Source organism: Salmo salar, chromosome 12, assembly GCF_965601325.2.
Source record: "Salmo salar chromosome 12, fSalSal1, whole genome shotgun sequence".
NCBI classification, from domain to species: Eukaryota; Metazoa; Chordata; class Actinopteri; order Salmoniformes; family Salmonidae; genus Salmo; species Salmo salar.
In genome coordinates this window covers 81,965,723-81,992,645 of record NC_138302.1, presented here as the reverse complement: position 1 = coordinate 81,992,645, position 26,923 = coordinate 81,965,723, and the positions used below count along the sequence as shown (strand labels likewise).

General features: G+C 43.3%; 1 protein-coding gene across 2 annotated transcripts in view; it reads left to right on the top strand.

Annotated features, from left to right (window-relative positions):
- The window catches only part of dnah1 (dynein, axonemal, heavy chain 1), a 58,632-nt gene that overhangs the window by 16,252 nt on the left and 15,457 nt on the right, over nucleotides 1-26,923 (top strand). Inside the window, exons 27-60 of one of the 2 annotated variants that reach the window (XM_014133372.3) lie at nucleotides 639-802; nucleotides 952-1,065; nucleotides 2,538-2,726; nucleotides 4,583-4,688; nucleotides 4,838-4,951; nucleotides 5,068-5,217; nucleotides 6,727-6,813; nucleotides 6,903-7,089; nucleotides 7,254-7,345; nucleotides 7,460-7,614; nucleotides 7,773-7,950; nucleotides 8,049-8,243; nucleotides 8,389-8,508; nucleotides 10,953-11,216; nucleotides 11,300-11,440; nucleotides 11,577-11,737; nucleotides 11,851-12,008; nucleotides 12,099-12,272; nucleotides 12,428-12,457; nucleotides 14,145-14,323; nucleotides 14,418-14,648; nucleotides 15,135-15,331; nucleotides 15,418-15,553; nucleotides 15,634-15,842; nucleotides 19,543-19,714; nucleotides 19,794-19,985; nucleotides 20,165-20,275; nucleotides 20,477-20,662; nucleotides 20,795-20,986; nucleotides 21,096-21,263; nucleotides 21,386-21,577; nucleotides 25,993-26,124; nucleotides 26,289-26,414; nucleotides 26,548-26,667. In XM_014133372.3, the coding sequence (XP_013988847.1) occupies nucleotides 639-802; nucleotides 952-1,065; nucleotides 2,538-2,726; nucleotides 4,583-4,688; nucleotides 4,838-4,951; nucleotides 5,068-5,217; nucleotides 6,727-6,813; nucleotides 6,903-7,089; nucleotides 7,254-7,345; nucleotides 7,460-7,614; nucleotides 7,773-7,950; nucleotides 8,049-8,243; nucleotides 8,389-8,508; nucleotides 10,953-11,216; nucleotides 11,300-11,440; nucleotides 11,577-11,737; nucleotides 11,851-12,008; nucleotides 12,099-12,272; nucleotides 12,428-12,457; nucleotides 14,145-14,323; nucleotides 14,418-14,648; nucleotides 15,135-15,331; nucleotides 15,418-15,553; nucleotides 15,634-15,842; nucleotides 19,543-19,714; nucleotides 19,794-19,985; nucleotides 20,165-20,275; nucleotides 20,477-20,662; nucleotides 20,795-20,986; nucleotides 21,096-21,263; nucleotides 21,386-21,577; nucleotides 25,993-26,124; nucleotides 26,289-26,414; nucleotides 26,548-26,667 (5,322 nt within the window). The remainder of the gene's footprint in view (nucleotides 1-638; nucleotides 803-951; nucleotides 1,066-2,537; nucleotides 2,727-4,582; nucleotides 4,689-4,837; nucleotides 4,952-5,067; nucleotides 5,218-6,726; nucleotides 6,814-6,902; nucleotides 7,090-7,253; nucleotides 7,346-7,459; nucleotides 7,615-7,772; nucleotides 7,951-8,048; nucleotides 8,244-8,388; nucleotides 8,509-10,952; nucleotides 11,217-11,299; nucleotides 11,441-11,576; nucleotides 11,738-11,850; nucleotides 12,009-12,098; nucleotides 12,273-12,427; nucleotides 12,458-14,144; nucleotides 14,324-14,417; nucleotides 14,649-15,134; nucleotides 15,332-15,417; nucleotides 15,554-15,633; nucleotides 15,843-19,542; nucleotides 19,715-19,793; nucleotides 19,986-20,164; nucleotides 20,276-20,476; nucleotides 20,663-20,794; nucleotides 20,987-21,095; nucleotides 21,264-21,385; nucleotides 21,578-25,992; nucleotides 26,125-26,288; nucleotides 26,415-26,547; nucleotides 26,668-26,923) is intronic. The other variant, XM_045691785.2, reaches the window with a different exon arrangement.

Sequence of the window (26,923 nt, the reverse complement as noted above, 5' to 3'; positions counted from 1 at the left end):
CTAAGTTTTCCCAAAGCTTGGCTAGACCCTGGCCATAGATGGGTTAGTTTACAACGTTACGAAACTATGTGTATATTGTTGTGATTATGGATGGCCAGATTGCTAGCAAGAATGACAAGAAACTGCCATGTGGGGAATCGTAAGTGTCTTGTTTTTAAGTGTTTTGACTGATTTCATGTCAATACTATTGCTAAAATGTGCTAGCTAGCTAACCAACAACCGTAACAATGTATTTGAGAGACAACAAGTGCTCATTGTGCAAATATAGCTTACATGTTGTCAATCTAAGCCAACCTCATCTGTTTAGCCCATAGTTGCACACAAGTCAGTTGTTGCTAAACAACCAACATGTCTATTTTGTAGCTGAAGTTCAGATGTGCATGGAACAAATTGGACATTTTAGTCATTTAGTACACTCTTATCCAGAGGGACTTACAGTAGAGTGAGTGCATGAATGTTCATACTTTTTTCTCTGTGGGAATCAAACCTACAACCCTGGTGTTGCAAGCGCCATGATCTACCTACTGAACCAACTGGGACCATCAGTATGGCTTCAATGGGCTATGATATCATATCATTGTGAAGAATGTGAAAGAGAATATGTGACTGACAGTGTCCTCCCCTTTGTTATGGTGTAGCTGGGAGACCTGGTGCAGCTGGTGAGGGGCCGCCTGTCTAAGATGCAGAGAGCCGTTCTGTCTGCCCTCATCGTCATAGAGGTCCATGCCAAGGACGTTGCAGCCAAGCTGGTAGAGGAGGGCGTCTCCAGCATCAATGACTTTGAGTGGATCAGCCAGCTCAGGTTTGACCTGCCCAACAAAATATACCTGCTGCTCATATGATGTACTTCTGCCTTAGAGAGCTAACGATTTGGGTTGAACCATTGTGTGTAGATGACATGCAGAAATCTGTGAACATTCCAGATTCCCCTTAATTAATATTTGTTTCTAGGTATTACTGGGCTCGAAATGACCTGTATATCCGGGCAGTGAACGCAGAGTTCCTCTATGGATATGAGTACCTGGGCAACTCAGGACGCCTGGTCATCACCCCACTCACAGACCGGTAAGCTTTGGCTACCCGCCAATGGGTCTCAATGACTCCCGCCCTTGTTATGAAAGCATGTCTCACCCATAGAGATAGATTGAGGACTCTAGTGCCCAAAAGCCCGTTTTAGCATAGGCAGCGCCATTGAGGACTTTCCCCATTTTGAAGTAGTCAATTGGGTGGGTCTTCCTATGTATTAAGGAAGGATCACATAATTACATTTAGATGACCAGGAAGGATCAGCCAATGAATTATACTTGTGATGAAACATTCCATAACTGTAGTTGGCAGTAAATCGCCAACCTTGGCTTTAAACCTGTTCAAACAACACACACTAGGTGGCAGTGTGCAGTTTGTTTGCCAACTCATAGAAGTAGTAGAAGTAGAAAATGGACAACTTCAAAATGGAGACGGTCTCAATGGCACTGGTGATGCTCTCACAGACGCCATAATGGGATAGATACAATGATGCAATGTCTATCTAAAGCTGAATGTCACTCAAACCGACCACTTTGAGCACTTCAATCACTCGATATGTGTGTTCACGAGTCAATCGAGTCAATCTCAAACGCTAGTTGTCGAGTCATCAAGGGCTCCACGGCGCCTTTTGGAAGCCTCTTTATTCAGTGGGCATCCTATGCCGACTGCGCCCTTGGTAGCAACTTCTTCCCATGAATCTTAGCATGTTGCCTAGCATCAACAGTCACTACTGCAACGCCCTCAAAAGCATTCAGAATAAATCAAGAAATCTGTAATTAATTCATTTTCAAGTTTAATTTTGAGGATGTCTGAGTCTAGCAGTTTACACCTAGCAAAGTAGTCCAGTGTATTTCTGAAGTTTGATCATGTACATGAAAACTTGTCCATTATTACCTTGCTAGCTGAGCCTGAGCCAGTCACTGACTTATATAAACGAAAGAGAAGCTAACCAACCAGCTAGTGCAACACTAAATGCAATTCTCCTTCTATAAGCAAGCTAGCCAGCTACTGTAAAATGCACTGATGCTTCTATACACAAGTTAGCTAGTTAGCTAGCTATTTTAGTAACGTTATTTTATAATAATGAATGGTTTTTAATGAAGCAGCAAGCAACGTGCTCTGCCGTGAGTCTGTACAGTATCGAGTCTGCTGCTGCGCTGTGCATTTATCTGACTCAACGTTACAACATAGCAATTGTTGCTTTGGAAACATGCTGAAATACAGACTGACTGCTGGGAACATGTCTACAACTTATCAGTAAACTGTTAAACTATCGTAAATAAGTGACAAGCTACACACTGTTTATAAGTGCAGTGCCAAAAATCTATAGCTAGCAGGAGATAAAATTCCATCTCAGTGTTTGTCAGTGAAGCTAGCAGCAGGCAGGCTACAACAAGCTAAAACCAGTTGATGAAAACACTGGCGACTGATATACTTGCACATGGCTGTTCAATAAAGGATTTAGGGTTTGTGAGTCTATGGTCTCACCCCTCTCTCCCTCCCCCTCTCAGGTGTTACCTGACCCTGACAGGGGCACTGCACCTGAAGTTCGGAGGGGCCCCTGCGGGTCCAGCAGGAACAGGGAAAACAGAGACCACTAAAGACTTGGGGAAAGCCCTGGCTATCCAGACTGTAGTCTTCAACTGCTCGGATCAGCTGGACTTCATCGCCATGGGCAAGTTCCTCAAGGGACTGGCCAGGTTAGTCCTTATATAAAACACCAAACTGGTAAAAATATAAATTGTATGTGCTACAAAATAACACAAGCCTTATTCTAAAATTAATTAAATTGTATTTTTTCCTCATCAATCTACACACAAGACCCCATAATGACAAAGCAATTTTTAGCACATTTATTAAAAATAAAACACTGAAATATTACAATACCATAAATATTCAGACCCTTTACTCAGTACATTGTTGCGATTACAGCCTCGAGTATTCTTGGGTATAACGCTACCGTCTTGGCACCTGTATTTGGGGAGTTTTTCCCATTCTTGTCTGCAGATCCTCTCAAGCTCTGTCAGGTTGGATGGGGAGTGCAGCTTCACAGCTATTTTCACGTTTCTCCTGAGATGTTCGATTGGGTTCAAGTCCGGGCCCTGGCTGGGCCACTCAAGGACATTCATAGACTTGTCCCGAAGTCACTCCTGCGTTGTCGTGGCTGTGTGCTTAGGGTTATTGTCCTGTGGGAAGGTGAACCTTCGCCCCAGTCTGAGGTCCTGTGCGCTCTGGAGCAGATTTCTATTGAGGATCTCTCTGTTCTTTGCTTCGTTCATCTTTCCCTTGATCCTGACCAGTCTCCCAGTCCCTGCTGCTGAAAAACATCCCCACAGCATAATGCTGCCAACACCTTGCTTCACCGTACGGATGTGGCCAGGTTTATTCCAGACGTGACGTTTGGCATTCAGGCCAAAGAGTTCCATCTTGGTTTCATCAGATCAGAGAATCTTGTTTCTCATGGTCAGAGTCCTTTAGGTGCCTCTTGGCAAACTGCAAGCGGACTGTCGTGCCTACTATTGAGGAGTGGCATCCATCTGGCCACTCTACCATGAAGGCCTGATTGATGGAGTGCTGCAGAGATTGTTATCCTTCTGGAAGGATATCCCATCTCCACAGAGGAACTCTGGAGCTCTGTTAGTGACCATCGGGTTCTTGTTCACCTCCCCGACCAAGGCCCCTCTCCCCTGATTGCTCAGTTTGGCTGGGCGGCCAGCTCTAGGAAGAGTCTTGGTGGTTCCAAACTTCTTTCATTTAAGAATGATGGAGGCCTCTCAAGTGGCGCAGCGGTCTAAGGCACTGCATCGCAGTGCTAGAGGAATCGCTACAGATCCATGTTCTCCCAAGTCTGTACGGGAGATTCAGCGATGGGAGGGGCCGACTTTAACTACAAATTGGGGAGAAAAGGGGGTAAAATAATAATAATAATAATAATAATAGAAAAATAACAAAAGAGGAAAAAACTATAGTTTAGAAAACAAATTGAATGATGGAGGCCACTGTGTTCTTGGGGACCTTCAATGCTGTAGAAATGTTTTGGTACCCTTCCCCAGATCTGTGCCTCGACACAATCCTGTCTTGGAGCTCTACTGACAATTCCTTTGACCTCATGGTTTGGTTTTTGCTCTGACATGCCCTGTCAACTGTAGAGGTGTGTGCCTTTCCAAATCATGTCCAATCAATTGAATTTACCACAGGTGGACTCCAATCAATTTGTAGAAACATCTCAAGGATGGATCAATGGAAACAGGATGCACCTGAGCTCACTTTCGAGTCTCATAGCAAAGGGTCTGAATACTTATATAAATAAGCTTTCTGTTTTTGATTTTTAATACATTTGTAAAAATGTCTAAAAACCTGTTTATGCTTTGTCATTATGGGTTATTGTGTGTTGATTGATGAAGAAAAAATACAATCCATTTTAGAATAAAGCTGTAACGGAACAAAATGTGGAAAAAAGGAAGGGGTCTGTATTCTTTCCAAATGCACTGTATATCCTGTTGAATGTATTTAAATTGTTTTGTGGGGCTACTGTGATCTACTGTATCTCCTGTAGTTCTGGAGCCTGGGCATGTTTTGATGAGTTTAACCGCATTGATGTGGAGGTGCTGTCAGTGGTAGCCCAACAAATCGCCACCATCAATAAGGCCCAGCATCAGAGGGTGAACAAAAACATACACAAACACAGTCATAGACAACATGTACACAGTCAAAAGTGCATACACACATGAAAATATTACAGATTTGTATGTCTGTGCGTGCGTGCGTGCGTGCGTGCGTGCGTGCGTGCGTTTGTGTTTGTGTCTCTCAGGCGGAGCGATTTGTGTTTGAGGGGCAAGAGATCCCTCTTGTTGCGTCTTGTGCTGTTTTCATCACCATGAACCCTGGTTACGCCGGCCGCACTGAACTACCAGATAACCTAAAGGTAGCTACATAAAATTGCCCAAAACATTTAAAAGTTCACATCCCTGGCAGGGTATTGTAAAACGAAGCACTGATGTGTGACTGTAACACATTATATTTATATCTGTTTGTCTTAAGGCTCTGTTCCGTCCTGTTGCTATGATGGTCCCTGATTATGCTATGATCGCTGAGATCTCTCTCTACTCCTTTGGCTTCAGCGATGCTAAAGTCCTCTCCAAGAAGATCACCACCACCTTCAAACTGTCCTCCGAGCAGCTCAGCTCCCAGGTGGTAGCCTAGTCTACATAGAATCTTTGCCCCAGTACCCATACCCGCAGAATGCATTATTGAGGGTCAAGCTTTATATCCAGTGCTCTATTTCTTCGTGAAAGTATTTGTGGAAATTATAATCAATAATGAGTCGAGACAAGGTCAGTCATCAATCAGGATATTACTTTATTCAAAATGTATTAATAACATCAATCAATTATTGCAATAATGAAGCTGGTCGACGACCCACCCGTAGGTGATTCGTTGACAGCCCAACGAGCGGATTTGAGCCACAGCATTTTATAGCAAAGTACATGCCCGGAATGTTCATGACAAACAACAGATGTATGGAATGGGTCACAAGGTTTGGATTTGTATGAAAGATACTAATAATTTACAGCAGATATAGTCTGCTGTAAATTATTAGTATCTTTCATACAAATCTGTTCTCATTGTGTAGAAACCAGGGTCTGACCCCCAAAACAAAGTTCCTCTCATCATTATTCATACCGGAGCCATCTCCACCCTGGTGCCTCCCAGCACATAAACACCAACTCATTCTATGGAATGCGGGCTCCGAGAGAGGACAAGACCATCATAAATCAGTTGTTAGAGTTAAATCTCAGAAGCTCGTCTCAGTTCACACAGACACAATAGAGTTCTAAGAACCCTATTTTGTTGTATAAAACAACCATTTGATGCAATAACGTATTATTAACATAATCATGTAATTTCTCCACGATAATACCCCATTTTGAGATTTTTCTCAACCTAATAGAAAATTACAAAGTTTAAAACATTAATTCACATGTAGAAAACAAATAAGGCATCAAACCACTTATCTCAAACTTATAGGAAGAAAAAAAACTTCCTTGCACTAGTATACTACCATTGTAAATGACCAACTGTTGGTTCATTGTGCCTTTTAACTTAACATAATATGTCCTTCATTGGGAATGATATAAACATTAAAATATTGTTAAGAAATTATCAGCAATCTAATCAGAGTACATTTTTCATCAGTATGAAACAAATCATCTTGTTGATACTGAGCATACTCCCATTGGTCAGCATAGTGGAAATAACTATTTCCATCTCCAAAAACCAAAAATGTGCATATCTTGTTGGATAAATCCAGGAAGTGACTCCTGGTTTAAGGGACATTTATTCCATTGGTGCCTGATGAATATGACCCAGGGCAAGCATCATGATTCCACTACTTATAAGGCAACTCCTATGGTCTCTATGTGCCATGAACACCATACCTGCTATAGTTCCTGAGTATTATCATTGTCATCAAAAATGTAATTTGGTAATGGATATAAATCAAATAGATTAGGATCAGTTTCACCCTCTCCAGTCACCAATCAATCCATAATACATGAGTTGCTTCACTCAAAGTTAAAACCCTCAGTTTTAAGAACCCTATTTTGTTGCATAAAACAACCATTTGATGCAATAACAGTATTATTAACATAATCTTGTAATTTCTCCACAATAAAGTTTGACTGATGTATATGTTTGCAGGATCACTATGACTTTGGTATGAGAGCTGTAAAGACTGTGATCTCTGCTGCTGGAAACTTGAAGAGGGAGAATCAAGATATGAATGAGGTTAGAACAACACTTTATATGCCTAAATACACTGACCAGGCTATCAATAACCTGACGTAATCAGCCCGTCTCCCACCTCTAACTTCCAGGAACTGATCTGTCTACGGGCCATACGAGACGTCAACGTCCCCAAGTTCCTCCAAGATGACCTCAAGCTTTTCAACGGCATTGTGTCCGATCTCTTCCCCAAGATACGGGAGGAGCCCATCGACTACGGCATCCTGGAGAAGTCAATTCGCAACGTCTGTGCCAAGAAGAACCTCAAGGATGTGGATGGTTCGTACTCTATGGGGACACACAGCTTGTTTTTGTACTGTCTAACCTACATTATATCTGCTTATTAGTGATACTGTGCTATTGAGACTAGAATATAGGTATAAATTAGGAGGGAAATAATATATATTTTTTAACATGGATTAATTTCCCATGTGTAAATGCAGGATACATTACCAAGTGTATTCAGTTGTATGAGACTACTGTTGTGAGGCATGGACTGATGTTGGTGGGACCGTCCGGCTCCGGAAAAACCAAGGTCTGCATTCCCCAAAAACCTATCTTTACCAGCAGCACATGATATGTATTTGAAGATGATTCTGGTATTACAAATGAATGTAATATATTGCCATTGGCTTGGTTTGTGTGTCAGTGTTATGAGATCCTAGGGACAGCGATGACGGCTCTGCAGGGCCAGGTCTCTGTGAGTGGTGGTGTTTATGAGGCTGTACAGACCTATGTCCTCAACCCCAAGTCCATTACCATGGGACAGCTCTATGGGGAGTTTGACCTGTTGACACATGAATGGTGAGTAATTGCTCCATGTGCACATAACAGACCATCGCATACCATCTGTAGATTTGCAAACACATATACAGTAGATAGCATATTGAATATCCTGAACACTCTCACACATCCATGCACACACACTCATGCTTCTTCTCCCTCTGTGTGTCTCCATTCAGGTCGGATGGTATCCTGTCCTCTCTGATCCGTGGGGGGTCGTCCTCCATGGACGAGGAGAAGAAGTGGTACATGTTTGACGGGCCAGTGGACGCTGTGTGGATCGAGAACATGAACACTGTGCTGGATGACAATAAAAAACTCTGCCTGAGCTCTGGAGAGATCATCAAACTCACAGATGTGAGAAACCTTTACATCTCTTCTGTCAGCTTTCCCTCTCTCATTTTGTTCCATACTAGTTATGCACATTCAGAGTACATGTGTGTATCCTCCTCCAGGTGCAGACGATGATGTTTGAGGTGCAGGACCTGGCGGTGGCGTCCCCAGCCACAGTGTCTCGTTGTGGGATGGTGTACCTGGAGCCTAGCATCCTGGGCCTTGCGCCCTTCACTGAGTGCTGGCTGAGGACGGTCCCCGAACCCCTGAGGCCCTACACAGACCAGCTCAATTCCCTCTTCATCAGGTTTCTCCAGGTAACACAGACGGCCGCTCAACAGGCATTTTACTAATGTTTATTCCACTTTACAACTGTATCATAAGTTACTTGTTGTGAGTGTCTGGCTGTGTCAGGCCTTGTTCTGTTGGGCCTCAGGGGAAATTGAGTCTGTGTGTCTCTAGGATTCTATCACGTTTGTAAGGAAGTCTGTGAAAGAGGTCATCTTCTCCATGGACAGCAACCTCACATGCAGTCTGCTCAAACTGCTGGACTGTTTCTTCCAACCTTTCATCCATCGAGAGGTCAGTGAACACCGCTCCATGCCACAAACACCCACACAATCTACCCACCATCAGGAGACAAAACGGATGAGTGATCTGCTGAGGTGACGGAGATGTTCATCTCTTGATGACTAGTCTGTGTGGTGGATGAATTAGTTGGGTAACATAGATAATTAAGATGTTTTATTAGTATAATATGCTTATGTGAGATACTTGTCATTAGAAAGTGTCCTTTGGACTCTGGCGTCTTTCAGTTGCACGTTTCCCTTAGCTGGGGCTCAGTCACTTGGGGCCCAGAGAGGGGAGAGGTCAGACTTGTTTTTTACATGTCCCTGTTGCTATGCAGAATATCTGCAAGAGAGGAGGACTGAATGAAACATTGTCTTCATATGTGAATGTCTTTACCTATTCTTAAACCATGTGAAGGGATGGCGTGATTAACCTCTATGGGCTAGGTGGGACGCTAGCGTCCCCCCCGTGGTGCACTCCATCAACAACAGGTGCATTTCAAGAGCGGCAAATTTGAAACCAAATAAATGTCAAAATTCAAATTTTTCAAACATACAACTATTTTACACCCTTTGAAAGATAAACATCTCCTTAATCTAACCACGTTTTACGATTTCAAAAAGGTTTTACGGCGAAAGCATAAATTTAGAGTATGTTAGGACAGTACATTTACAAGAGTTGTGTGTAATGTTTTGTCAATTCAAAGACAGGGTCACCAAAACCATAAAACCAGCTAAAATGATGCACTAACCTTTTACAATCTCCATCAGATGACACTCCTAGGACATTATGTTAGACAATGCATGCATTTTTAGTTCTATCAAGTTCATATTTATATCCAAAAACAGCGTTTTACTATGGCATTGATGTTGAGGAAATCGTTTCCCTCCAATAACCGGCAGTCAAGTCAGCATCACAAATTAAATAATTAAAATTAGAAAACATTGGTAAAATATTATATTGTCATTTAAAGAATTATAGATTTACATCTCTTGAACGCAATCAACTTGCCAGATTTAAAAATAACCTTACTGGGAAATCACACTTTGCAATAATCTGAGCACTGCGCCCAGAAAAATACGCGTTGCGATACAGACTAGTCGTCATGTTGGGGAGATCTAAAATCGAAAATACTATGTAAATAATCCATTACCTTTGATTCTCTTCATCAGATGTCACTTCCAGGTATCATAGGTACATAACGAATGTAGTTTTGTTCAAAAAAGCTCATCATTTATGTCCAAAAATCTCCGTCTTGTTAGCACATGATCTAAGCCCGCCGGACTTCACTTCATGAACGAGGGGAAAAAATATATTTACGTTCGTTCAAACATGTCAAACGTTGTATAGCATAAATCATTAGGGCCTTTTTTAACCAGAACATGAATAATATTCAAGGTGGACGAATGCATACTCTTTTATAACGTATTGGAACGAGGGTACCCAACATGAACTCGCGCGCCAGGTGTCTAATGGGCCATCATCGTTCCATGGCTCTTGTTCGGTCAGATCTCCCTCCAGAAGACTCAAAACACTTTGTAAAGGCTGGTGACATCTAGTGGAAGCAATAGGAAGTGCCAAAATATTCCTCAGCCCCTGTGTTTTTCAATGGCATAGGTTTAAAGGTAATACAACACATCAGGTATCCACTTCCTATCAGAAAATGTCTCAGGGTTTTGCCTGCCAAATGAGTTCTGTTATACTCACAGACACCATTCAAACAGTTTTAGAAACTTTAGAGTGTTTTCTATCCATATATAATAAGTATATGCATATTCTAGTTACTGGGTAGGATTAGTAACCAGATTAAATCGGGTACATTTTTTTTATCCAGCCGTGCAAATACTGCCCCCTAGCCCTAACAGGTTAATGGGGAACCAATTAATAGTCTCCACAATGTCTGCGCGCAAGTCACTCCCCTCAGTGAGCTTGTCCAGGAGTGGGAACAAGAGGTGTCTTACTGAGGATGGACCTCTATGAGATAGCACTGACAGAGGAGATTTATGGTGTATTTTGATAAGAACGCCTAAAAAGCATTCCAGAGGACATGAGCTAATAGTTCTGTTCTATACCGTACCAGGGAGGGACGGTTCTAGGGAGACCAGACACCGGTCTATATAATGAACACTGTTGAGATAGCAGTTGCTGTCTGCTGTGTTTTATAGATATCTTTTCATACAAAACTTAACCTTTGTGAACTGTTCCTAAGATTTGTGGTTCATCAATATACTTTGAAGGGGTGGATTCATGGGTATAAAAAGCTCTTTGTATTGTTGTATAGTGACCTTCCTGGTTCATTCGAGAGAGTGCATTATTGAAGGTCAAAGTACTTTTGCAAAAGTATCTTAATTATTAAATATGTAGTTTAACTCAGACTGGTGTGTTTGTAACTCTCCTCATTTGGTAATGCAGAAATTAGCCACCACATCTGTCATATGTACTGTGTGTTTGGCCAGGGGGAGAGGCCTCTTCTGCAGGAGAAGCTGGACCGGTTGAAGGAGCTGATTGAGCCCTGGTTCATCTTCTCTCTGGTGTGGAGTGTGGGAGCCACAGGGGATGCCCCCAGCTGCCAGCGTTTCAGTGCTTGGCTCAGGGCCAAGATGGCAGAGGAGAAGGTTGAGTTGTGTTTTCCAGAGGAAGGCCTGGTGTATGACTTCCAGCTTGATGATGCAGGAATCAGCAACATGGGAGACGAAGAGGAGGAGGACAGAGGGAGGAAGGTGAGCATTTGAAAAGCAAACATTCTGGAAATATCTTTAGAAAAATAAAGGGCCATACAAGTGACATACATCCTGTTGTGTAGGTGCACTGGGTCAGTTGGATGAAATCTGCCCAGAATGTGGTCATCACGCCAGAGACCAGCTACTCTGATATCATCGTACCCACACCAGACACAGTCCGCATTTCCTTCCTGATGGATATGCTGCTTTCAAACAAGAAGCCTGTAAGTGCCGCCCAATCAGGCACTCATAAATAGTGTATTATCAGTGTATCATTCCTGGTGAAAGCTTTTGTGAGTGTAATGGAGGAGTCTTTCTGTGAGTAGAGTTGTTCTTAGTCAGAGGCTCTGTGTTGACCAGGTGCTGTGCATTGGACCGACCGGCACAGGAAAGACCCTGACCATGTCTGACAAGCTGCTGAAGAACATGCCTGCTGAGTACATTACACACTTCCTTATGTTCTCTGCTCGCACCTCAGCCAACCAGACACAGGATTATATTGATAGCAAACTGGACAAAAGGTAAGCCTTTTACCAACATCTCTCTTTGTACTGTATGATCTGTGCTGTAATGTCTAAAGCCAGCCTCATTCCTTTAAATACTGACCTCTCTAACCAAAGCATGTATTTGTCAGGCGTAAGGGTGTGTTTGGGCCTCCCCTGGGGAAGTATTTTATCTTCTTCATTGATGACCTGAACATGCCCATTCTGGAGACCTACGGGGCCCAGCCCCCCATCGAGCTTCTCCGCCAGTGGATGGACCATGGAGGCTGGTATGACAGGAAGCAGATAGGTGAGGACCTTTCCTCCAAAGCTGAGTCTGCACGTCCAGCTCCCATGGCTCTGTGAAAGCCACCACATTGAACTCTGCTTTGTCCTGCAGGCACTTTTAAACACCTGGTAGACATCAACTTTGCGTGCGCTATGGGACCCCCAGGAGGGGGCAGGAACCCCATCACCCAGCGTTTTACACGCCACTTTAACTTCCTCTCCTTCACTGAGATGGAGGACGCCAGCAAGAAGAAGATCTTCTCTACTATCCTGGGCAACTGGATGGGTGAGACGGCCTGACTGCCAAAAATGTATCCAACTGATGTTCATTTTGGTGAAGGGTTGAGGGAGGCTAGGTATCGTTGAGGCACCAGTCACATTGAGGAGGTAGTTTGTTAAGTTGCTGCAATCCTTTCTAATATATTTTTTGCTTTCTTACAGATGGAAATATAAGTAAAAAGGAACCAGGGAGTAAGTCAGAGAGGGAGACAGAGAGACAGAAGAAAGAGAGAGAGAAAGAGAAGACTGACGCTCTAGAAATGTGTTACCATGTATCATTATTTTAAACTCAGCAAAAAAGAAACGTCCCCTTTTCAGGACCCTGTCTTTCAAAGATAATTCGTAAAAATCCAAATAACTTCACAGATCTTCATTGCAAAGGCTTTAAACACTGTTTCCCATGCTTATTCAATGAACCATAAAAAATGTATAAACATGCACCTGTGGAACGGTTGTTAAGACACTAACAGCTTACAGACGGTAGGCAATTAAGGCCACAGGTAAGAAAACATATGACAGTAAAGAGACCTTTCTACTGACTCTGAAAAACACCAAAAGAAAGATGCCCAGGGTCCCTGCTCATCTGCGTGAACGTGTCTTAGGCATGCTGCAAGGAGGCATGAGGAATACAGATGTGGCCAGGGCAATAAATAGCAATGTGAGACGCCTAAGTGGCAGACCACGTGTAACAACACCTGCACAGGATCGGTACATCTGAACATCACACCTGTGGGACAGGTACAGGATGGCAGCAACAATTGCCCGAGTTAAACCAGGAATGCACAATCCCTCCATCAGTGCTCAGACTGTCCGCAATAGGCTGAGAGAGGCTGGCTTGAGGGCTTGTAGGCCTGTTGTAAGGCTGTTCCTCACCAGACATCACTGGCAACAACGTCGCCTATGGGCACAAACCCACCGTCTCTGGACCAGACAGGACTGGCAAAAAGTGCTCTTCACTGACGAGTCGCGGTTTTGTCTCAGCAGGGGTGATTGTCGGATTCGCCTTTATCGTCTAAGGAATGAGCGTTACACCGAGGCCTGTACTCTGGAGCAGGGTCGATTTGGAGATGGAGGGTCCATCATGGTCTGGGGCAGTCTGTCACAGCATCATCGGACTGAGCTTATTGTCATTGCAGGCAATCTCAACGTTGTGCATTACAGGGAAGACATCCTCCTCCCTCATGTGGTATCCTTCTGCAGGCTCATCCTGACATGACCCTCCAGCATGACAATGCCACCAGCCATACTGCTCGTTCTGTGTGTGATTTCCTGCAATACAGGAATGTCAGTGTTCTGCCATGGCCAGCAAAGAGCCCGGATCTCAATCCCATTGAGCACGTCTGAGACCTGTTGGATCGGAGGGTGAGGGCTAGGGCCATTGCCCCAAGAAATGTCTGGGAACTTGCAGGTGCCTTGGTGGAAGAGTGGGGTAACATCTCACAGCAAGAACCGGCAAATCTAGTGCAGTCCATGAGGAGATGCACTGCAGTACTTAATGCAGCTGGTGGCCACACCAGATACTGACTGTTACTTTTGATTTTGACCCCCCCTTTGTTCAGGGACACATTATTCAATTTCTGTTAGTTACATGTCTGTGGAACTTGTTCAGTTTATGTCTAAGTTGTTGAATCTTGTGATGTTCATACAAATATTTACACATGTTAAGTTTGCTGAAAATGAACGCAGTTGACAGTGAGAGGACGTTTCTTTTTTTGCTGAGTTTAGTAATTTATGTAGATTATTAATAAGAGTAGATGTTGATGAAATTCTAAAGTATTAAATTGCTACTGGTCTTTTACACACACAAAAAGGAAAGTTCTCTATATGTCTTTGCTAATTTTATATCCAACCCATCTCCCATACCCCTCTCTTCCCTCAGGACCTGTTCCAGAGATCCAGCCTCTGAACGGGCCTCTAGTGGACGCCACTATCCGTGTCTACGCCACCATCACTTCCCAGCTCCTTCCCACACCAGCCAAATCCCACTACACATTCAACCTTAGGGACCTTTCCAAGGTCTTCCAGGGCATCTTGATGGCAGAGGCTACCAAGATAGAGGTAAATGACTGACGGCTCAAACAGGAGATCATACAGTATAGAAACCCTGAAAGGGTCTTCAAACGGAGGATGTGCTGCTTGTTTTGATTCTCAGGACAAGATGCACTTGCTGCAGTTGTGGTACCATGAAAGCTGCCGGGTGTTCCAGGACCGGCTGGTGAGTGCTGAGGACCGGGACTGGTTTGATAAGCTCCTACAGGCCCGCATTGAGGAGTTTGGCTGCAGCTTTGAGGATGCTGTGCCCTGCCAGCCGGTCCTGTTTGGAGACTTCATGATCCCCGGAGCTGACAACAAAGCCTACCAGCTCATTGAGGACAAGGAGAAGGTGAGACTTCACTGCTAAACTTAAAGGCCAACTCCACCACTTTTCAACCTTGTTTTCATTATCTTCAGAACAATACCAGTGCCAACAAACAACACATTTCTACAAAAATATAAAGTTACAAAGTTCTACCCGATGGCTTCATCAAAAGTTAAAGCATTTTAAAAACAGTGATTTTCAAACACTGAGATTTGCGGTGACGTGGGGAGCAAGAAAATACCCTCTCTTGGACTAGAAACTCGTTCCACTTTTTGAAAATCACTCTTTTTTTAGGACCTTTCTTCTTATCTTTTTAACCACAGATCATAGAATCACGCTGTTTTCACATATGTAGACACTGGTTTGGTATGGGAAATGATGAATATGAAGTTGAAAAGTGGCGGTATTGCCCTTTAAAAGACTTCCACAAAAACGTTTGGTGACACTATTAGGATAGTAGTGAGATTTATGGGTGTTTTTCATCCCAATACTGTCTTGTAACTCCCACAGCTGGCCAGAGTCATGGAGGAGTACATGGACGACTACAACCAGATCAGCACCACCAAGATGAAGCTGGTGCTCTTCATGGATGCCATCCAGCATGTGTGCCGCATCAGCCGCATCCTACGCCAGCCCCTGGGAAACGCCCTGCTCCTGGGGGTCGGGGGCAGCGGGCGCCAGTCACTCACCAAGCTGGCCACGCACATGTGAGGCTCATACCTTCTATTTTATTAAACATCTGAAAGTATGTTACTGTGATAATATGGTGTTAATATGTTGTTTTACATCTCAGGTCAGACTATGAGTGTTTCCAGATTGAGCTCGCTAAGAACTACGGCCACACAGAGTGGAGGGAAGACCTCAAGAGCATCATGCTGAAGGCTGGCCTGCAGAATGTACAGATCACCTTTCTGTTTGTAGACACACAGGTGAGGACTTTTTCACAGTGTCAGCACTTACACATACCCAGTTATCGACATGTCCTCTAACCCTGTGTGTTTGACCTCAGATCAAGAGCGAGTCGTTCTTGGAGGATGTGAATAACATCCTGAACTCTGGTGACGTCCCCAACCTCTATGCGGTGGACGAGCAGGAGCGCATCCTGACCGCCATGAAGCCTGTGGTGCAGGACCTAGGCCAGCAGCCCACCAAAGCCAACCTCATGGCTGCCTACATAAAAAGAGTCCGCAGTAACATCCACACTGTGCTCTGCATGAGGTCAGTGTCATGGCACCGTACCCTTACATGTACAGTGCATTCGGAAAGTATTCAGAACCGTCGACTTTTTCCACATTTTGTTACATTACAGCCTTATTCTAAAATTAATTACATTTAATTTTTCCCTCATCAATCTACACACAATACCATGTAATGACAAACCCCCCCCCCCCCCCCCCAAAATGGAAATTTGTGCTAATTTCTTACAAATAGAAAAAAAAATATCTCATTTACATAAGTATTCAAACCCTTTACTCAGTACATTGTTGAAGCACCTTTGGCAGCGATTACAGCCTTGAGTCTTCTTGAGTATAACGCTACTGTCTTGGCACCTGTATTTGGGGAGTTCTTCCCATTCTTGTCTGCAGATCCTCTCAAGCTCTGTCAGGTTGGATGGGGAGTGCAGCTTCACAGCTATTTTCACGTTTCTCCTGAGATGTTCGATTGGGTTCAAGTCCGGGCCCTGGCTGGGCCACTCAAGGACATTCATAGACTTGTCCCGAAGTCACTCCTGCGTTGTCGTGGCTGTGTGCTTAGGGTTATTGTCCTGTGGGAAGGTGAACCCTCGCCCCAGTCTGAGGTCCTGTGCGCTCTGGAGCAGATTTCTATTGAGGATCTCTCTGTTCTTTGCTTCGTTCATCTTTCCCTTGATCCTGACCAGTCTCCCAGTCCCTGCCGCTGAAAAACATCCCCACAGCATGATGCTGCCACCACCTTGCTTCACCGTACGGATGTGGCCAGGTTTCTTCCAGACGTGACGTTTGGCATTCAGGCCAAATAGTTCCATCTTGGTTTCATCAGATCAGAGAATCTTGTTTCTCATGGTCAGAGTCCTTTAGGTGCCTCTTGGCAAACTGCAAGCGGGCTGTCGTGCCTACTACTGAGGAGTGGCATCCCCCTGGTCACTCTACCATGAATGCCTGATTGATGGAGTGCTGCAGAGATTGTTATCTTTCTGGAAGGTTATCCCATCTCCACAGAGGAACTCTGGAGCTCTGTCAGAGTTACCATTGGATTCTTGGTCACCTCCCTGACCAAGGACCTTCTACACCGATTGCTCAGTTTGGCTGGGCGGCCAGCTCTAGGAAGAGTCTTGGTGGTTCCAAACTTCTTCCATTTAAGAATGATGGAGGCCACTGTGTTCTTGGGGACCATCAATGCTGCATTAATGCTTTGGTACCCTTCCCCAGATCTGTTCCTCGACACAATCCTGTCTCGGAGCTCTACTGACAATTCCTTCAACCTCATGGCTTGGTTTTTGCTCTGACATGCACTGTCAACTGTGGGACCTTATATAGACAGGTGTGTGCCTTTCCAAATCATGTCCAATCAATTGAATTTACCACAGGTGGACTCCAATCAAGTTGTAGAAACATCTCAAGGATGATTAATGGAAACAGGATGCACCTGAGCTCAATTTCGAGTCTCATAACAAAGGGTCTGAATACTTATGTAAATAAGGTATTTCCGTTTTTTTATTTTTTTATACATTTGCAAACATTTCTAAAAACCTGTTTTTGCTTTGTCATTATGGGGTTTTGTGTGTAGATTGATGCGGAATTGTATTTTATTTGATAAATTTTAGAATAAGGCTGTAATGTAACAAAATGTGGAAAAAGTCAAGGGGTCTGAATACTTTCCGACTGCACCGTATATCTGCCTATCACGCCTACACTGTCACTGTTGCGCACACACTCCCTCACACACTCACCACCATGCACACACCCACCCACCCACCACTTTTGCTGCTGCCATACTGTTTACTATTATTAATCCTTCTACCGGTCACTTTCTCCTAATCCCCGCCTTCATGTACAGTACCAGTCAAAAGTTTGGACACACCTACTCAGTCTGGGGTTTTTCTTTATTTTTACTATTTTCTACATTGTAGATTAATAGTGAAGACATCAAAACTATGAAATAACACATATGGAATCATGTAGTAACCAAAAAAGTGTTAAATAAATCAAAATATATTTTATGTTTGAGATTCTTCAAAGTAGCCACCCTTTGCCTTGATGAAAGCTTTGCACACTCTTGGCATTCTCTCAACCAGGTTCTGGAATGCATTTCAATTAACAGGTGTGCTTTTCTAAAAGTTAATTTGTGGAATTTCTTTATGCGTTTGAGCCAATCAGTTGTGTTGTGACAAGGCAAGGGTGGTACACAAGAACTGCTCAAATATGCAAAGAGAAACGACAGTCCTCATTACTTTAGACTTCAACATTTCAAGAACTTTGAAAGTTTCTTCAAGTGCAGCCATAAAAACCATCAAGCACTATGATGAAACTGGCTCTCATGAGGACCGGCACATGAAAGAAAGACCCAGAGTTACCTCTACTGCAGAGGATAAGTTCATTAGAGTTACCAGCCTCAGAAATTGCAGCCCAAATAAATTCTTCACAGAGTTCAAGTAACAGACACATCTCAACATCAACTGTTCAGAGGAGACTGCGTGAAACAGGCCTTCATGGTCAAATTGCTGCAAAGAAACCCCTAATAAAGGACACCAATAAGAAGACAATACTTTATTGGGCAAGAAACACAAGCAATGGACATTAGACCTGTAGTAATCTGTCCTTTGGTTTGATGAGTCTAAATTTGAGAGTTTTGGTTCCAAACTCTGTGTAGGTGAACGGATGATCTTGGCATGTGTGGTTCCCACCGTGAAGCATGGAGGAGGAGGTGTGATGGTGTGGGGGTGCTTTGCTGCTGACACTGTGATTTTTTTTTTTAATTCAAGGCACACTTGAATTCTGCAGCGATACGCCATTCCATCTGGTTTGGGCTTAGTGGGACTATCATTGTTTTTCAACAGGACAATAACCCAACACATCTCCAGGCTGTGTAAGGGCTATTTGACCAAGAAGAAGAGTGAGGGAGTGCTGCATCAGATGACCTGGCCTCCACAATCACCCGACATCAAACCAATTGAAATGGTTTAGGATGAGTTGGACCGCAGAGTGAAGGAAAAGCAGCCAACAAGTGCTCAGCATGTGGGAACTCCTTCAAGACTGTTGGAAAAGCATTCCAGGTGAATCTGGTTGAGAGAATGCAAAGAGTGTGCAAAGCTGTAATCAAGGCAAAGGGTGGCTACTTTGAAGAATCTCAAATATAATATATATTTTGATTTAAGAGTTTTTTTGTTTACAACATTATTCTATATGTGTTATTTCATCATTTTGATGTCTTCACTATTATTCTACAATGTCGAAAATAGTAAAAATAAAGATGAACCCTTCAATGAGTAGTCCAAACTTTTGACTGGTACTGTACATATCTACTTCATATTCTCCAGTATCCCTGCACATTGTACATTTTGGTACTGGCACTGACCCTGTGTATAGCTTTCTCTCTTATTTGATATTTGTCATGTTTTCTTTATTATTTATAGTTATATTTGTATTAGTTATACTAACTGCACTGTTGGGAAGAGCTTGCAAGGTAAGCATTTCACTGTTCTTGTGCATGTGACAATAAAACTTGAACTGAACTGCTCACTCACAGCATCTGAAAGGTACAGTAAAGAGATCAGCTAATGACTTGAACCTCTACTAATTTCTCTTTACCTCTCTCCACCCATTTTTTTTACCTCACTTCCATCTCTTCCCACTCTCCTGTCCTCACCTATCTTCTCTCCACCTCTGTTCCTCACCACGCCCCTCCTCCTTGCCTCTTTTCCTCCTCTCCCCATGTCTAGTCCGATAGGGGAGGTGTTCCGTGCACGGCTCAGACAGTTCCCGTCTTTGGTGACCTGCTGCACTATAGATTGGTTCAGTGCCTGGCCAGAGGAGGCCCTCCAGTCTGTGGCTGCCTCCTTCCTCTACGAGCTGCCAGAGCTGGAAGCCAGCCCCACCGCAATGAAAGGCCTGGTGAGGAGAAACAGAGAGTGTTTGTTTGTGTTCTCGTCTCCTGCCAGCCTCCCCTCACCACTGTTGTGTCCCTGTCTAGATTATGATGTGTATGGAGATCCACCAGATGGTAGCCAGGAAATGTGCGCAGTACCTGGCTGAGCTGTCCAGATATAACTATGTCACGCCCAAGAGCTATCTGGAGCTACTCGCAATCTTCTCCTCTCTCATCGGCCGCAAGAAACAGGAGCTTCACAGTGCCCGGCAGCGCATGAAGACTGGCCTGGACAAGGTGAGAGGAGGGACCCTCAATGCCACAATTTTTGTATCTAAGAGGTAGTCTTCTATTCTGTGTCTTTTGCATCGAATGTATTTTGTATGTTGCTTTAAATGTGTGTCTGTGTTCACATGGAACTGCGTTTAACCGTGTGATTTTACTGTGTGTCTGTGTGTGTCTGTGTGTGTCTATAGCTATTGAGGACAGCAGAGGATGTGAGTAAGATGCAGGAGGAGCTGGAGACGATGAGGCCTCTGCTGGAGGAAGCTGCCAAGGACACAGTGATCACCATGGAGAAGATCAAGGTAACTTAGACCAGGAAACCTCATCAGGCTCTTCAAACGCCTGCATATGCTGTATCCTTTATATAGCACGTGTTACGCACGTTAATCTTGTGTGTGTGTGTGTGTGTGTGTGTGTGTGTGTGTGTGTGTGTGTGTGTGTGTGTGTGTGTGTGTGTGTGTGTGTGTGTGTGTGTGTGTGTGTGTGTGTGTGTGTGTTGACAGGTAGACACTGTGGTTGCAGAGGAGACCCGTACGGCGGTGCAGGCAGAGGAAGCCAAAGCCTCACAGAAAGCATGTGTGGCCGGGGCCATCGCTGAAGATGCCCAGAAAGACCTGGATGAAGCGCTGCCAGCTCTAGACGCTGCCCTCACCAGCCTTAAGTCTCTCAACAAGAACGACGTTGTTGAGGTGACATTCTTTTGCCCAGTAATGGTTTATGGATGTACTTGTACTTTTGACTTGTAGTTTTCCTAGATTGCTCTGTACTCTGAGGGCTGTTGTACTGTATGTAATGGTGTGACTGGGGCTGGGGCTCTCCAGGTGAGGGCCATGCAGCGCCCGCCCCATGGGGTGAAACTGGTGATAGAGGCTGTTTGCATCATGAGGTCCATCAAGCCTAAGAAGGTGGCCGGAGAGAAGCCAGGCACCAAGGTGGACGACTACTGGGAGCCTGGCAAGAGCCTTCTGCAGGACCCCGGGAAGTTCCTAGAGGGCCTCTTCAAATTTGACAAAGTATGTCAGTGTCCTGAGGACACGTTATCCCAAACAAAGCTTTTTACTTTCCTTCAGTTTAAAGGGAGCTTTTTGACTGGAATCATTTTGGCACTGATCTCCTCTATAGGAAAATATCCCAGACTCCGTGATCAAATTAGTGCAACCCTACATTGATAATGAAGAGTTCCAGCCAGCCAACATTGCCAAGGTGTCCAAGGCCTGCACCTCCATCTGCCAGTGGGTGCGAGCCATGCACGTGTACCACTTTGTGGCCAAGGGTGTGGAGCCTAAAAGGGTATGAATATATTTGCTTTAAATGCTGCCCTCTCTTGTATAACAAGACTATTGCATCTGTATATACACTATTTGTGTGAGTGTTGATGTGTGTATCTTTCATTCCTGTGCGTGTTCGCGCAGAAAGCTCTGCAGGAGGCCCAGGAGGACCTGGCTGCGACCCAGCTCATCCTGGACGATGCCAATGAGAAGCTGGCACAGGTGGAAGAGGGCATCGCAACGCTGCAGGGCAAGTACCATGACTGTCTGGCCAAGAGGGACGAGCTGGACAACAAGTGCCAGCTGTGTGAGAACCGCCTGGTCCGCGCAGACAAGGTCAGAGAGAGAGAGAGGCGGGGACAAAGCTTCTGCATTGCTAAGCTGGGTTTCTGTATAGCACTTTGTGACATCTGCTGATGTAAAAAGGGCTTTGTAAATACATTTAATTGATTGATTGAAAGCTCACTGATAACAACACACATATTTGTGCTGGCTTGGCAGGTGCAGGACAAATCTAAAAGGATATAGAGGCCAGACCATACACTGCTTGACTTGGGTTGCAAAGACTTTTTACAAAATTACCAGATTTAAAAGAAATCTGGGTTATTAACGGGTCATTTTGGTAATCTGTGTACATTTTGGTAATTTAAACTTGAGTAATATACAGTTGAAGTTGGAAGTTTACATACACCTTAGCCAAATACATCTAAACTCAGTTTTTCACAATTCCTGACATTTAATCCGAGTAACAATTCCCTGTTTTAGGTCAGTTAGGATCACCACTTTATTTTAAGAATGTGAAATGTCAGAATAATACTAGAGAATTATTTATTTCAGCTTTTATTTCTTTCATCACATTCCCAGTGGGTCAGAAGTGTACATACACTCAATTAGTATTTGGTAGCATTGCCTTTAAATTGTTTAACTTGGGTCAAACGTTTCGGGTAGCCTTCCACAAGCTTCCCACAATAAGTTGGGTGAATTTTGGCCCATTCCTCTTGACAGAGCTGGTGTAACTGTGTCAGGTTTGTAGGCCTGCTTGCTCGCACACGCTTTTTCAGTTCTGCCCACAAATTTTCTATAGGATTGAGGTCAGTGCTTTGTGATGGCCACTCCAATACCTTGACTTTGTTGTCCTTAAGCCATTTTGCCACAACTTTGGAAGCATGCTTGGGGTCAATGTCCATTTGGAAGACTCATTTGCGACCAAGCTTTAACTTCCTGACTGATGTCTTGAGATGTTGCTTCAATATGTCCACATCATTTTCCTACCTCATGATGCCATCTATTTTGTGAAGTGCACCAGTCCCTCCTGCAGCAAAGCACCCCCACAACATGATGCTGCCACCCCCGTTCTTCACGGTTGGGATGGTGTTCTTCGGCTTGCAAGCCTCCCCCTTTTTCCTCCAAACACAACGATGGTCATTATGGCCAAACAGTTCTATTTTTGTTTTATCAGACAAGAGGATATTTCTCCAAAAAGTACGATCTTTGTCCCCATGGGCAGTTGCAAACCATAGTCTGGCTTTTTTATGGCGGTTTTGGAGCAGTGGCTTCTTCCTTGCTGAGTGGCCTTTCAGGTTATGTCGATAAAGGACTCGTTTTACTGTGGATATATATACTTTTGTATCTGTTTCCTCCAGCATCTTCACAAGGTCCTTTGCTGTTGTTCTTGGATTGATTTGCACTTTTCGCACCAATGTACGTTCATCTCTAGGAGACAGAACGTGTCTCCTTCCTGAGCAGTATGACGACTGAGTGGTCCCATGGTGTTTATACTTGCGTACTATTGTTTGTACAGATGAACGTGGTACCATCAGGTTTTTGAAATTGCTCCCAAGGATGAACCAGACTTGGTGGATTTGTTGGATTTATTTAGATTTTCCCATGATGTCAAGCTTAGAGGCACTGAGCTTGAAGGTAGGCCTTGAAACACATCCACAGGTACACCTCCAATTGACTGAAATGATGTCATTAAGCCTATCAGAAGCTTCTAAAGCCATGACATCAGTTTCTGGAATTTTCCAAGCTGTTAAAAAGGCACAGTCAACTTAGTGTATGTAAACTTCTGACCCACTGGAATTGTGATACAGTGACTTATAAGTGAAATAATCTGTCCGTAAACAATTGTTGGAAAAATGACTTGGGTCATGCACAAACTAGATGTCCTAACCGATTTGCCAAAACTATAGTTTGTTACATTTGTGGAGTGGTTGAAAAACGACTTTTAATGACTCCAACCTAAGTGTATGTAAACTTCCGACTTCAACTGTATGTATATATATATGTGTGTGTGTGTATGTATATATATATATATATATATATGTTGTCCATGATTTTCTGGTAGATAGAACATATGGTTCAAGAGAAAGTAGCAGTGCTTAATTTGTAAATTGGGTGCCGGAAACAAAAAGTTAGCACAAGAGGAGGGTGACCTGAGGAGCTCTGAGGTACTGGAACACATTGAAAGAATCGCCTTTATAATAAAACATTGCATGCATATCATCATATTTGTGTAGTGGCATAGAGAAGTAGAGTAGGTAGAGGCACTTGCAGAGGTTGCACACATGGGAAAAATGTGGCCTGTTATAAACACATTTCATGCAATTCTATGCCATTTTACATGGCTGCCGACTTAAGTTGAATCTTTTTTTAATACTGCAAAAATTATTGAAATGACAGATGCCTTTTACATGGACTAACTGAGAATGAGATCAATTAAAAACAACCTTGTCTTGAATCCATGAATATCCTAGGCCTAGGTGTGAACAATATGAGGAGGAAATTATAGTCCTAAAAAAGCTTTCCACTTTCACTGACTCACCCAATGATGCACAGCTCACTCACCGGTGATGGCCGATGCGCTCGTGCCAAAAGCCTATCTCGCTCGTTTTACTTTGTAAAACAAAATGCTGTTCACGCAATAGGCCAATTTGGAAGTTGATTAAATATGTTGGTAGCCTACAGACACATTAGAGTCTTCTCTTTTTACCAGGAGCCATTTGCATTAAAACCCACGATTGTATTTGAAATATTGCGAAAGGCCTGTTTTGGCTGTATGCTGTTCACTGACAGATTTGCCGCACTTTACCGAATGAAGGCGATGCCTTGTGACTGGGCTACACACAATCCACAGCTAGGCTATTTAAAGAAAAATAAGCTATTGATCTCTAGGTTACGATGTTGTGCAAATAATAAACCCGGGCCGGCCAAACCAGAATCAATTCTAGAATATCAGGCACGGGCTAAAAAAAAACATTTTCACATTTACTTTTTTTTAGGGGGCAGCAGAATTACAGAGGAGGCAACTCAAATTAACTCTGACCACTTTTATTTGAATCTTTACATTTCAGACTGATTATTTTTTTCATGCCTCGAGAAGTACTGGATCCTGGCATATAGGTTACGTAACGAAACAGTCCAAAACGGAGAGTTGACTGATCCTTTTCTGGCAGGATCTGGCTCAAAGCACTGCAAAATAGCCTAATTAATGAAAAAACATCAAATGACTTTTAATGTAATTGCAATTAACTCTTCCAACTATTGACTTATTTCACAACTGCCACCAGTTTGGCCCTGCAACATTTGCAACAAAGATATGTTTACAAACAGTACTTCAAGGGCGACTCCACTTCCTGATTTGGCCACGTTTGGTTTATTAAGAAATGCTAGCGGCTGTGACTGAATTCAAACGTGAGTTGGTTTCGAGGTGTGGTTTGATGTGGGTGTCTGTTGTGTGTGTTCGCAGGTGGGAAGAGTAAGCCAAATTATTTTTGCCAATTAGATTCATTCGGCTGGTGTGCGACTGTGGCAAAATTGGTTTGATTTTGGATAGCCTATCTCTGGGGATAGTTAGAAACAGTCAATAAATTACACAATGTAAATTGCACAATATAGTCCTATTGAACATCTTTTAGGTGTCTCATTAAATGATTTCAATATTTGTATATTAATTTCTACAAATTAAGTTGATTAGGGTTTTTAATTCATTGAAATTTGGAGCTATTGACATTTTAAAATATTGTACATTGTGTAATTTACTAATGGTCCATAACTTGCCCCATAGGGATATTGAATGTCAAACCAAATTGGCCATTAAAATAAACCCAACCCATGGAATACTGTTACAGTACCCTTCATTGAGTGACATATCATTTTTTTCCTATCATCTCGCAAATCTCCATTTTGGACGAGACTGAATTATCCTATTTACACTTTGTAGTAAATTTTGACACTAGAGTAAATGTTTCTGACTCATATCGATGCCACATAGGCCATTTTCAAAATGAGAAGTTGTTTTTTAGGGGAAGTCACTCTTTAAATAAAATAATAACTTGTAAAAATATAAAGGATATTCCCTGTAGAAACAGCAACGTATTCAATTTGTTGATGGGTGATACTTAGTATAATGTTTCACAGCTTTGTGATTCTATTTTCCACATTAAAAATATTATATTTTATTATTTTATATATTTTATATGTTATTAAAATGACCTAAAATCCTTGGAAGTAAAAAAAAAATGATGTGAGTTTACTGGTACATTTCCAAAATTACCAGTAATATTCCCCACTTTGCAACCCTACTGTTAGCTGTTACACTGTCACTTTGTTCTTTTCATTTTACACATGTTTTTTTTCCCGCTTCCAATGTAATTTCTGCAATTCCCTATTTATTTACATCAGACATAACTCAGTGTTGTCTACTGTGTCTGTGGGTGCTGATGTTATGAGTGTTGTGTGTGTCTCTCCAGCTGATTGGAGGGCTAGCGGATGAGAAGGTGCGTTGGAGGGAGACCGTGCAGCACCTGGAGTACATGGTTAATAACGTGTCAGGAGACGTGCTGCTAGCAGCAGGATATGTGGCCTACCTGGGACCCTTTACTGTGAGTGCTGCTCTGTTGTGCTACTGTTACATGTATGTGTTATGCTGTGGTATTAGTCAGAGTTTTGTCACAGTAAGTAGTGCTTTTAGGTATTTTGTGGAGAGAATGACCCATGGATGACCATTGTGTTGATTTGGTGTGCTGTCTGTATATGACCTTGTCAGGGAGAGTACCGGGCCTCCATGGCAGATGAGTGGCTGCGTGGCTTTAAAGAGCAGGGGGTGCCCCACACAGAGGAGCCCAACCTCATTAGCACTCTAGGGGACAAGGTCAAGATCCGCTCCTGGCAGGTCAGAACCCCTCACAACACTACTAGCACAGATGCAACATAATATTCTATGTCAGAAGACTGACCCGGGGTGTCAAATAATATAGCAATGTAAAACAATCCCAATATCCCATTGTGTGCATGTGTGCGTATAGATCACAGGGCTGCCTAAGGATAACCTGTCGGTGGAAAATGGTGTGATAACACAGTACTCTCAGCGCTGGGCTCTTTTCATCGACCCACAGGGACAGGCCAACAAGTGGGTCAAAAACATGGTGAGAATGTTCAGCGATTCCTGTGTACTGGTCTGATTCCAAACATAGTCCACAGAGGGAGCCATAGAGCTAATACTCTCATTATCCACAACCATTACTGCACAGCTTTAGATAGTATCTTTAGAAAATAGAGAGAACCAAAATGTCCTACTTTACATTGTGTAAGTAAATGTTGTTTTATTTCAGCATCTGTATGTAATGTGAGACACCTGTATTTAAAAGGGGATATGGTCATATATTTCCTATGTATATGCAG